Here is an 11,750-nt window from a genome sequence, read left to right as displayed (position 1 = left end):
GCAGGAGGCATATACGAGGTTTTTAAATTTTATTGTGAAAATTGTCCTAAATAAAACAAAAATGGTCCAACACTAAAACCTATCCAGCTTGAGGGATCATATATTGTATCTTAATTAACAAATATTAATAATTGGCCTGGAGAAAAAAGACGGATATCCAAGTTGAAGAGAATACAAGTCCTGTTAAATGAAAACAGCTAAAACCATTGAACCCAATGGTAAAGCCAACGTACGCAGTTTGGCGAAGTCTTTGTTTAGAAGAGGAGGTTAATCATGACAACAGTTCTTTCTATCGATCTGGTCGTGCCATGCCAGGTCTAACAGGAAGCATCATTGGCCGCGCAGGAGGTCGCATCATGTGGGGACCTGGCATCATTTGCATATGTCCACCCATAGGGGGTCGCATTCCTGGGCCTGCAGAAAGGAAACGGTCATTACTGCAAACCTGGTTACTTTTTTTTTTTATTTACACCTTTAAAAGATGCATCTTTAAAACCACTATGCATTAAGTTGAATTTGTTTTGAGGATACACAAGTATACAGTTGTTAACATTAAAAGTTTTTCTACCTGGACCACCAGGCATCATGCCATGTGGAGGAGGACCCATCATGGGCATCATTGGCGGGCCACCCATTGGAGGAGCTGGTAGCATGCCAGGCCTAGGCGGTCCACCTATAATACAATCAATCTGTGTCAGCAAATGAACGTAACATCTCATGCAAAAACACAAGGTTAAGTTCAGCCTACTCTTTAGTGTAAGTGTTTATTAGGGCTGGCAATTACTGTACAACACTGCACTGGAATGTCACTTAAGATTGAGAGTTCATATATATTTAAATATTATTTAGATTTATTCCTGCATCTATGACAAACATGGAAGATGATGGCTGTGTTCTACATATTTAAGTAACACACTACTCAAGCTTTCCATAGTTGCAGCAAAAACTATTTTTTGTGCATCCAAGAACATAGATAACTGCACTTAATTAACAGCCATACAAAGCAAATTGCAACTTCCCAGCTTTAATTTTTTTCCAGCTTTGTTCTTACTCTGGTTCTTAAAATGTGTGTGTGTGGACAAAATGATAACAGAGTGTAGCATGGCATAGCACATTTACAGCTTAATAATAAACTCCTAGCATAATGATGGTTTGACATAAGCTGCATCTACAGTAAAAGCTTTTAATGCATGAGGAGATGTACATGTGTGAAAGAAGAAATGTCTAGGAGTGGGGTGAATAATAACTGGCCAAGACAGAGTTACCATGTGCATCTGCAACATGCAATCTGATGTTTGCACTTTATTTTATTTTCTCATGTCTAGCTGCAGATGTTTTGGTCAAAAAGATTTAACAAACTGTTTCAATAGACTTGCATTAGACAATTTCTTATATAAAACTTTCTAATTTTTGCCTGTGTCACCTGCATTCAATAATAATGTTTGTTTCCCCCAGTCCAAGTGCCATACAAGGTAAATAAGCATTTATTAGTTTCTATACAGCTTTAAGAATTCACAGTAAACCTATTTCCCCAATAATGGTAATATTCAATTAACTACCAGGTGAGGTGAAGATAAAAATGCAGGGTTAAGGCTATACTAATGGCTTATCTTAAGGCTATACTAATGCTGGTAAAATAAAAATAGTAAACTAAATCAGTTTAAATACAATGAAGTAAGCGCTTACTCCATGTCTTATATACATTTTCACATGCATTTCACTTTCCAGCTTACTCTGTTATGTAAACTTATGGGCATCACATCCTAATTTAAAGAGATGTGGCAATAATGAACCAATACAAGGAACCCAATCAAGATCTAGCTACCTTTAAAGATCTCAGGAAGATCCAAGGAAAAACCCATTTAATTAAAACCGAGACGCTTTAGCCAAAAGCTGCTACAAACTGATATTCAATAACATTTTTTCCAATCACACCTGCAAATTATTGTGTCTGAAAAGCAACGTTTCCATCCTGAACAAATAAAGAAATTATAATCACAAGCAAGATGCTGAAAGATTTTACAAACCAAAAAGCAAACTAACTGAATATAATGCATCCAATATTCCTTACTGATTTTAGAACAACCCCCAAAAGGTTTCAGTGCAGTAGTGATTATCACCATTACCGCATTTGTGTTACATCTTTTACAGACACTTCTCTCTTAAAAGCTGCATGGGGAGGTGTTTGCACAAGTTGTTTCCCCCTTCCTGCAAGCTTAGATACAACGTTTTCTTAGTAGCACCACTACAAAGTGCTCAAGTCTCAAAGTGCTTTCTGGATGCATGTCATTGTACATGAAAACCTGCAAATAAGGCGATCCCAAATAAGATGATTTTTGACCATGAAGGATATCATGAGATAGGTGTTACTTACAGCAATGATATGACCTAATATATATATATACACACACATATACATACATACATACATACATTATATATATATATATATATATATATATATATATATATATATATATATATATATATATATATATATATATATATATATACACACACATACACACACATACATATATACATAGGCGCATATATATATATATATATATATATATGCCTGTTATTTCCTAAAACTATAGGACTTACTGATAGTGGGATGAGGGAGCAGGGATCCACCCGGAGGTCCAGCACCCGGGAACGGTGTAGGTGGTATTTTCCCCTGCTGGAAAGCAGCAGCTGCAATACACAACACATTTTGTAAAAACCAAACACACAAAACACAGGAATCACATTTTTCATACTGTGTGCACTAACACACACATGTAGGATAATAATACATCCCATAAATATTGTGCACTATCACACTAGACTTGCACATTCTTATGAACAGCAGATATGTTAATCCCTATGCACTGCTCTTCTCTTCTCTTCTCTTTTTCTACCCATGCTGAGACACCCATGCTAAGATCGTCTTCCGTGCGTTGAAATTTCTGGACCTCCACTGAGACAAGGCTGACTCTGTGAGAACCCTGAGACATCTACAGATCTACCGGCTCCAGTTGGACTCTGTGATACTTGTATATTTGTAACCACACCATCTAGTGTCACCCATATGAGGATGGGTTCCCCTTGAGTCTGGTTCCTCTCAAGGTTTCTTCCTTTACCAATCTAAGGGAGTTTTTCCTTGCCACTGTTGCCTGAGCCCTCAGACTTGCTCATTGGGGACAAATACACATACACACATACATACACACTGTGAACTGTATATATCTTGAATTTTTATTATATTAATTCTTTATACTTCTCCTTATGTTTATCTTTTGTTTTATGTTTATGTTCTGTAAAGCTGCTTTGTGACAATGTCCATTGTAAAAAGCGCTATACAAATAAACTTGAATTGAATTGAATTGAATAGGATAATGTAACACGACTAAACCTGACGAACAGGTCCAAAATCACTGTGAAAAGTACTTACTCGTTTTGTCTATCAGGCTTTGTGCTTGCTCCTCCATCCATTTCTGATAATAATCTTTTACATTCTCTTTGTGTTTCCGTCCACTACAATGAGTTTTTCTTACTGATGGCTGAGAGAACACAGATTTGGTTTTAGTGAAATAACAGGCTACAACTCTATGCATGAGTCTTGAATGACTCTTAAACACTATGTACGTTACTCTTGTGTGTTTTAAATGAATTACTACGAGAAACATGCAAAACCATACCGAGTCGTGTGTTAAATATGTGTCGCAGTAGTCACAGTAAAACCTGTAAAGAGGAACAGATAACCAGTTTTTGTATTGTGAATGAAACACATGAAACCTGCTAACCAGGTTAGCCTCACACAGCTAGCCAACCCAACACAAATATAAGCGGTTAGATAAGGAACGCTAGCTTAAATTTATCTAGCAAAAAGGTTTCCGTTGAGTGTTAAATCTGCACAGTTAAAACCGAAATACACGGTATAATACAACTCTGCTTGGTTAATGCAAAAAAAAAACAAAAAAAACACTTAGTTAGCCCAACAAAAGATATGCAGCTAGCGAGGTAAACAGTGTTGTAGCAGCTAACGCTAAAGCTAACTGAGCTAAATGTGACTCAGAGACAAAACTGTGTTTAATAAAACACGGAAATCAATTGGATAATATAGAAACATCTACTTCAGCTAATTATACGTAAAAAAATAAATAAATAAATAATAACACCGTTAATTAAACTTACTTCGGCATCTTCACGGGCTAACAAAATGCGGTGCCCTAAACGGATGTTCAGTGACTCGAACGCGCCTCAATAAAGAGAGCATCAGCGCCACCACGCGCACAGGAGGAGCAGCTAGTAATGACACCCTGAGACTCAACAGCAACAACAGAATGACAAAATGAGTGCAATTGCTTTGAAGCTCGAGTGCAAGATGGCAAAACACGTGACTATTTCAGTTCATGAACATGTGACTGCAAAATAAGCGCAAAGTCAAAGCCGTTTGTGATAATAATAGAGTTAATACAGATAGACTTTATAGTTGTTTAACCAACAAAGACACGAGGGTGGGCTGATCTCATTAAGTTGGTTACATTATAGTTTTCATTATAAATTATTAATTACATTTTTTTATATCCATACCATAAGACTCATAGATGTACCATCAAAATATAAGGTAATTGCATTCTCTATACTGAGTGATACAAGTATTACGTAATGTTACTAACTGAAGGCCTGGTTTGCAGTCACGTTCTACTGTAGTTCATTCCAAAGGTGTTGAGTGGAGTTGAGGTCAGGAGTCTTGAGTTCTTCTACTCAGACTTTGACAAACCATGTCTTCATGGGAACTCACTTTCTGCCCAAAGGCATTGTGCTGGCTTATAATACTGGACCTGACAACAGATTTGGGAAGGCACCATATAGCTGTAAAGATTACATGGTCACAAACATTTGGTCATATAGTGTATGTTCTATTCTCCCTACTCTAAATGACCAGGATTGCTCAGAATCATCTGCACCATGATTGTGACTGTCCCCTATTCAATACGTCAAACGCATTAAATTCAGAAAACCTCACAATGTCACTCAACACCAGCTTCAGCATTAAGAAACTCCAGCTGCATCTCTATTTTTTAGAAAGGCTTAGAATCAGAATCAGGTTTATTGCCAGGTACTGTAGGGTCTACATGTACAGGAATTTCTCTTTGTGTTGGTGCATATTAATAATAGAGAAGAAGCATAAATATAGGAAACAAAGGTTATATAAATAAATAAATAAATAAATAAATAAATAAATAAACACAGACATGAATTGTACAATTAGAAATGTTACATATATTACAAATGAATATATCATTTGTAATATTAACTGTACATTAGTGTAGGATATACAATTTTGGACCAGTGTGAGAAAAGAAAGGTGCATTTTAACAGTCAGATTTGTGAACAATAATGTAATGTGTTGTATCTGAGCAGTGGTGGGGTAGTTTATTAATGTCCAAGGTGCCAAATAACAGACACTGCTGGGTCCAGGATGTTGTTGATTAGGCCAGTTGCTGATCTTAAGAAGCTGTAGATACTGCATATATTGCAGGATATTGCAGTGGATAGTGAGTACAGCTGAGAAGATCATCATAGTCTCTCTTCCCTCTATCACAGACATTTACACCACACACTGCATCCGCAAAGCTAATAGCATTCTGGATGACCCAACACACCCAACACACACATTTCACCTTCGTGCCATTTAGAAAAATGTACTGAAGCATTCAGGCCCTCACAACCAGAGTAATAATGTATATCTGCACTGCCTCTTGTCTCCCACTAGGCTGCACACTATGCACTTTATGTGGCTAGATTAACATACTGTTAGTCTTTAGCTCTGTGTTGTGTTATGTAGCTCTGTGTTTTATGTAGTACCATACTCCTGGAGAAACATTATTTCACTATGTATTGCATTTTAGCCTGTGCTTTTTCAGCAGCTGTCTCTGATTTGTATCTCTGATGGTAAAGAGATATTCTGCCTGTTCATATTCTGTTTAGAAGCCCAGTTGCAGTGTAATCTGGACTGAGTTTGGATATGGCTGTCCCAAATAACAGTATATGTTGTTCTGATTCTTTAATAATTTAGTTGTCTCTGAATTGACTTTTGTAAGCATTGCTGATCTGAGGCTGCTGTAGGTCACTTGCTAGTGGTAATTTCCAGTAATTTCTAGTCATAGACCTTTGGTGGATGTCACACTATTGCCTTATTTGTTACATTTAAATATTGACTTAACTAAGCTCTATAGAATAGTTAAAGTTTAGTATTTTTTTAATACCTGTACAAGTTTTGATACCTCCTTACCCTTCATGTTTCAAAAGGTTAGTGGTGCATTGTATATGACAGTCTTTTGTATGTACTGTAGCTGTTTATGCCAGAACTCTATTCAGTGTGAAATCCACAAAGTAAGTAAGCTTAAGTGTTACAAGCCACACAAAGTAATTAATGATTACTCGTAATTAATTATGAGCAGAATATAGAAGTATATAGTATAATATTGCAGATCAGCAGAGTACCGATCATTTGGTTAGTTTTGTCAAGGAGAGTGTAAAAGCGCTGCCGCTGGGTGGCAAATTACAATATTGTTTCTGCTCCTGCCTGCTCAATTCCTTCCTGCCCACCAAAGAATCACAATTTTTTTGCCCTTCCACATAAATAATAAATAAGCTTAAACCAGTGTGAAAATTCCAAATGGCTTTAAAAGAGATCTTATATGCCACCATATGTTTTGTTATGTTGCCACCATAAATAACAACTCATTCCAATAACAACAAAATTTATTTGAACTCATATACAGGACACGTACACAAAGTACACAAATAACCCAAAATATCCCATCATTCAGTTACATTATATAACTGCTAGATGAGTCTGTTTAAGAAAGATTTTTCTTTGAATGAAAAACTAAATCACTCAGTAGGACAAATACAGAACATTGTTTAATGGAAAATTAAATAAATCAGCTCTGTTCTTCAGTGTCTATTTGCATATAAAAACCCAAAATGCTTCAAATAGTCTTTTTAAAACCAAGATTACAAAAGTGCAACAAAACAGCTTATTTTAGGATTCAGTTTTGCAGTATTCTGATTCTGGGCCTACAAGCCTCCGTTTCAGAAGCATGAGAAACATCCACTTAGGCAAAATTAAGTTTATCTAATGATGTAAAAAGGAAGTGACAAAATTAAGGAATTTTAGAGGAAGTGTCCATTTCAGTCAATACTTGGATCATGTTTGCATCCACCTTAGCTAGTAGACATCCACCTTAGCTGCAACCACTGTTAGTGGTAGAAGAAGTTAACACTGTCACACAGCTCAACATGCCATGCGATTCAATCAAGTCTGCCAGCTTATTCATAGCCCAAGGCTGAACTGAATGCACCGTCTCTCGATTAGAGATATCCTCACAAGCTGGATTTGGGACCAGTATTCACAGGAATGGCACGTAGCTCTGTCCGCATGCACAGGTACTCCCCGATGACTGCCATTAAGGCAATGCAGGCAATATTAACCAGCCACCATGACAGAGCAGCCGGCACATGGGAGTTATAGATCCAACAGCCAATCATGTGGAAAAAATGCACTGTGACTGTGAAGTCCAAACACTGCTTTCCCCGGCGGATGAATAACCACAAGCCCAGGGCACTGACAAGAGATCCAGATAAATAAACATACAGTTCAGTACACCAATACTTTGCTATTAGGTTAGGCTGCCAAAGGTTAGTATGTATTTTTAAATAATGGCATGGTAAATTTAAAACTTAAACATTTTAAACTTGCTGAATCAAGTACATTATAAATTAGACACTTAAAAAAGGCACACACCATGTGAGAGAGTTCAGAATGAATGCCATCATTGAGAGTCGACCATGTGTCGTAGAAAAACCAAGGACCTTAAAAAAAATGGAATGAAATAATGGCTTAACAACCATTTAAAATAACCTGGTTACAACTAATTGCAGGACTTAATACTCGCTCAATATTACATATCTCTATATCATGCTTCAAAATATTCTTGTTTGGTGATTATTGTTTGTGGTTTTGTGACCACAGCAAAACCTTTCTCTCTTGGTGTAATAAACTTACTTCGTAACTGAATATCTGATCAAGAGATCTGTTGGTGTGCACAAGACCATCTACACTGGCTATCCAAAGACCTAGGAAGCTGTAGTAAATGCACTGCATCAGGATGATCTGGGAGATGATGAGCACTGGATCCCAAATGTAGCTGCGAAACTGACTAGCCATCTTCAATCCAGGGCTTCAAATCAACTTTAAAAAAAAAAAAAAAAAAAGACTATTAATTTCACAGGTCTTCACTCCAGGATTTGCTGTAGATCAGAAAAAAAAAAGTTAAAATTAGTTTAGGTTCAGACCTCAATGTATACAGGTGATTTGCTACAGTTCTGATACAGATTTGATACAGTTCAGCATCACAGGGTCACAAAACATAGCCAAGGGGTCCAGTTGTATACTGTAGCATTAAGATTTCCCTTCACTGGAACTAAACCTGCTGAATACCTTTGGAATGAACTGGAACACTGGACCTGGTGTGTAATTTCTATTTATAATTGAAAAATGGGACTAATGAACATCTGATTACGAGTGTAACTGTTCTACGGAAATACACAATTCGAAAGAACATTTACTAAAGTCGACGTTATTATTATTATTATTATTAGCATTATTAGCATTGTTAGCATTATTATTATTATAAGCATTTAATATTTTTTAATTAAAAGCGAAACAACAGGATTACTATCAATTACATATATAATCGGAAAAGCGTAATAATTGCTAGTATTTCTTCTTTGGATAAATGAATCAGGTGATTTTCTCTGTCTGATTCGGATCTTAGTGCAAGTTGGAGAAGTTAGCATGTTAGCTGCTAATGTTAGCTGAACTTAACATTTCTCAAACAAAAAAAACAAAAAAATGTGGAATGAATTAAACTAGCGCCGTTTATTCGAGCAACATATTGTTTTTCTATTAGATTTTAAGCATAATAGATCATGTAAAAGTTGACGTAGGTCTAGAGACACAAATGTCAGCTTTTTAAACTTACAATCACTCGTCTAAAGTGAATGACAACAAATGACACATCTCTTTAGCCTATTACTGTTTATAAGGACAGCTTTGCTTACCTACACCTTCGATGGCATCTGATTTTAATTATCCCTTACCAAAGGAATTAAATACTAATAAAAGTAAACAATCATATTTTCTGGTGACAAAGCTTTAAGAAGAAGCTGCTATGTCAATAAAGAACGTGAATCCAGCACCAGCAACGGTTCCGACAAACTCATTATTCCAAAATAAAAGTCCTAGCAAACCTTACATAGTTTAAATAAATAAATAAATAAATAAATAAATAAAGTAAGTAAGTAAAAGTAAGTAAGTAAGTAAGTAAGTAAGTAAAAGTAAGTAAGTAAGTAAGTAAGTAAGTAAGTTATGGGCCGATGGAGTCACGTGAAAAAGTAATTTATTCAAAACTGAAAACACAATTCCACCACAAGCTGAATGTCTATGTATTTTGCTAGTGAACAATATTTACCTTTAGCTAGAAGTTGCCTTGCTGATTACCCAATTACATTAGCTGCTGGAATCAATGATGGATGACTCAATGTGATGTGATGGATGTGCTACTGACTAAATGTATCCCAGGTGGAAATTTCGAAAGAAAGTTTGCTACGACTGTTGAAACTGTCCACTGAATATCAAGAAGGGGGAGTTGTGAATTTTAAAGCTCTGCATGTTTATTTAAGAGCTGTATAATTAGGAGCCCTGTCCCAGCTCAACAGTGGGATTGAGCAGTACCCAGAGACACTGGAACCTCTGCTGGTCATAGGCCAAATAAAGAAGATGCACGAGAGCCTAGAGGAGCACCTGGAAGGTTACATGAATATGTGCCTACGGGTACTTGTACAATGTGAAATTAATTCATTACTACAGTTTTACATCTAAGTTTAAAAAGTAATTACAGAGAGTTCTAGAATAAAGCATGGAGATTTGATTCACGATTCAGATTTGTGTGATATCTGGTTTTAGTGTCACTACTACTGTGCATGTTTAGCTGGACAACCTGTTTAAATATGGGCATGGAAAGCATTTATTAATGTTTCTCTTTTTAAAAATCTTTTTTAGGAGAACTCACGGACACTGTAATGAGAAATAAAAAAAAGGTAATGAAATAATACTTACCCTCCTACACGTACATCAATATGCACACAGCTAACAGTGTTGATTATTATAACAGGTATATGAGACGGTGCCTTTGGTCATGTGCCAAGTGAATGTGTCAAAGTTTTCAGGAGTAGGTGAGGAGCTTGACAAGTCTGAGGTGTCAGCCAGCCAGGGCAGAGTCAGTATCAATGGATCAAAGCAGCAGCTTTATTTGCAAACAGCTGACCAGAGGTTAATTCCATCAAGCCACAGGAAGCAGCATTTGGACCATTTTGCTCTGTTGCGAGAGACTGCATGGAGCAGGTGCTCCAATGCATGCTTGAGACCAGCCTACAAAAACACTCGGTGAACCAGCATCTGTCAGGAAGTCTCTAGACTGCCACAAAAGATTTGCTGGACCGAAAAGGGTTACTCAGGTACTCAAAGATAACCGTTGAAGACAACATACAGGCCGTCCTTTCACGGACCAGGAGGGCTGATGGAAGCAGGACTGGGCCAACCGATGAAAGAAAAGCAGTGGGACTGAAGGGGGCTGCGAACCCCAAGGAAATGCTTAATGCCCTGGAATGTGCTATTACCACCATGGAGATTGTCCAGGACCTCTGGAGGGACTTTTGTCGCCATGCTATCGAGAAGAATTTTCCAAAATTCTGCAGGACAGAATCATTGAGGAATCTACCAGCCCATGGTCCAGCCCCATTGTGGTCATACCAAAGCACGATGGATCACTCTGGCTCAAGCAAATACTCACCTTTAAAATGCCTTAAATTATGTACTATGGTTTGGATGCCTTATATGTATCATGCCTATAACTGCCAGGTTATTATTATGCTTTGATAATTTAACATGTACTATAATGCCTAATGAGTGTAGAACAAGTATGTGATGTTTGGTATGTATGTGATCGATATTTAAGTTCCTAATTATTAATGAATCATTGGGTTTGACATTTTTACGTACATGTGACAAAATCCATGCCCAATTTTTTTTACTTTATCTTGTGGGGAACGCACATAATTCAAAGACTTTCATGTTAATTTTGATGTCTTAGGTGGAGAATATGGTTTAAGGCTCACCCTAACAGTGGTTGATCAGAGGAAAGATCTTGGAGTTGGCCTAGTCAGAAATGGTTATAACCATATGACACCAGTGATGAAGCTGAGTTAAAAGTCACCAAGAGACAACTGAGCCAACTAGATCATAGGCATCAAGATGGTCTATGCAAAGGCCCTATCTGTCAGTGTGTTGTTTATTCACAGGTTAAACTCAACCAGACATCCAGGAAATTACTGCCTCCCATTCAGAAATGATGTTCTTTGGATCTCCATCTCAGGCTCCCTTAACAAACATTCAGATGGGAACTCTGAAATGGTAGGGGAGTACCCTTTTGAAACAATTAACCCTTGTTGGGGCCTCAGTACCACCTGAGCTCTGCCCAGTGCTTCTAATTGGACTGGAGAACCAATCCTTGCATCTATGGTCATCAGGGTTATGCTTGAACAATTTCCTGCTGGAACACTTTTTTTTAATTTATTTTTGATTATACTGTAGCTCAATACGTCCTGCTCACTACAGTATGTGTTTGCGTCAT

The 11,750-nt window shown here is 37.1% G+C and overlaps 2 protein-coding genes across 3 annotated transcripts; both read right to left on the bottom strand.

Moving 5' to 3' along the window:
• Positions 1–15: 15 nt before the first annotated feature.
• Positions 16–4,345, bottom strand: snrpc (small nuclear ribonucleoprotein polypeptide C). Its single transcript, XM_060868288.1, has 6 exons — positions 4,180–4,345; positions 3,684–3,726; positions 3,437–3,545; positions 2,608–2,697; positions 569–673; positions 16–414 (listed from the first exon to the last, which is right to left on the bottom strand). The coding sequence occupies exons 1-6, from the start codon at positions 4,185–4,187 to the stop codon at positions 290–292; spliced, it is 480 nt and encodes a 159-aa protein (XP_060724271.1). The 5' UTR covers positions 4,188–4,345; the 3' UTR covers positions 16–289.
• Positions 4,346–6,738: 2,393 nt separating this feature from the next.
• On the bottom strand, positions 6,739–9,259 carry sys1 (SYS1 golgi trafficking protein). Of its 2 annotated transcripts, none has more exons than XM_060867128.1 (4): positions 9,121–9,259; positions 8,063–8,307; positions 7,802–7,869; positions 6,739–7,621 (listed from the first exon to the last, which is right to left on the bottom strand). In XM_060867128.1, the coding sequence occupies exons 2-4, from the start codon at positions 8,222–8,224 to the stop codon at positions 7,381–7,383; spliced, it is 471 nt and encodes a 156-aa protein (XP_060723111.1). In that variant the 5' UTR covers positions 8,225–8,307; positions 9,121–9,259; the 3' UTR covers positions 6,739–7,380. The 2 variants fall into 2 exon arrangements, with proteins under 2 accessions (XP_060723111.1, XP_060723112.1); XM_060867129.1 differs by having other exon boundaries at positions 8,063–8,248.
• Between the last annotated feature and the right edge of the window lie 2,491 nt (positions 9,260–11,750).

The sequence above is a fragment of the Tachysurus vachellii genome, chromosome 4 (assembly GCF_030014155.1).
Source record: "Tachysurus vachellii isolate PV-2020 chromosome 4, HZAU_Pvac_v1, whole genome shotgun sequence".
In the NCBI taxonomy this organism is placed as follows: Eukaryota; Metazoa; Chordata; class Actinopteri; order Siluriformes; family Bagridae; genus Tachysurus; species Tachysurus vachellii.
This window is presented reverse-complemented; position numbering and strand designations above follow the sequence as displayed.

What these genes read in the sequence shown, in the direction of transcription:
- sys1 (XM_060867128.1), bottom strand. Translation starts at nt 8,224, where the DNA reads ATGGCTAGTCAGTTTCGCAGCTACATTTGGGATCCAGTGCTCATCATC. An exon ending in ATCAGATATTCAGTTACGAA is followed by an intron (nt 7,870 to 8,062) that starts GTAAGTTTATTA and finishes ATTTTTTTTAAG; the next exon opens with GTCCTTGGTTTTTCTACGAC. An exon ending in ATTCTGAACTCTCTCACATG is followed by an intron (nt 7,622 to 7,801) that starts GTGTGTGCCTTT and finishes ATCTCTTGTCAG; the next exon opens with TGCCCTGGGCTTGTGGTTAT.
- snrpc (XM_060868288.1), bottom strand. An exon ending in CATATTTAACACACGACTCG is followed by an intron (nt 3,546 to 3,683) that starts GTATGGTTTTGC and finishes GTGTTCTCTCAG; the next exon opens with CCATCAGTAAGAAAAACTCA. An exon ending in AAGCCTGATAGACAAAACGA is followed by an intron (nt 2,698 to 3,436) that starts GTAAGTACTTTT and finishes TGTGTATTGCAG; the next exon opens with CTGCTGCTTTCCAGCAGGGG.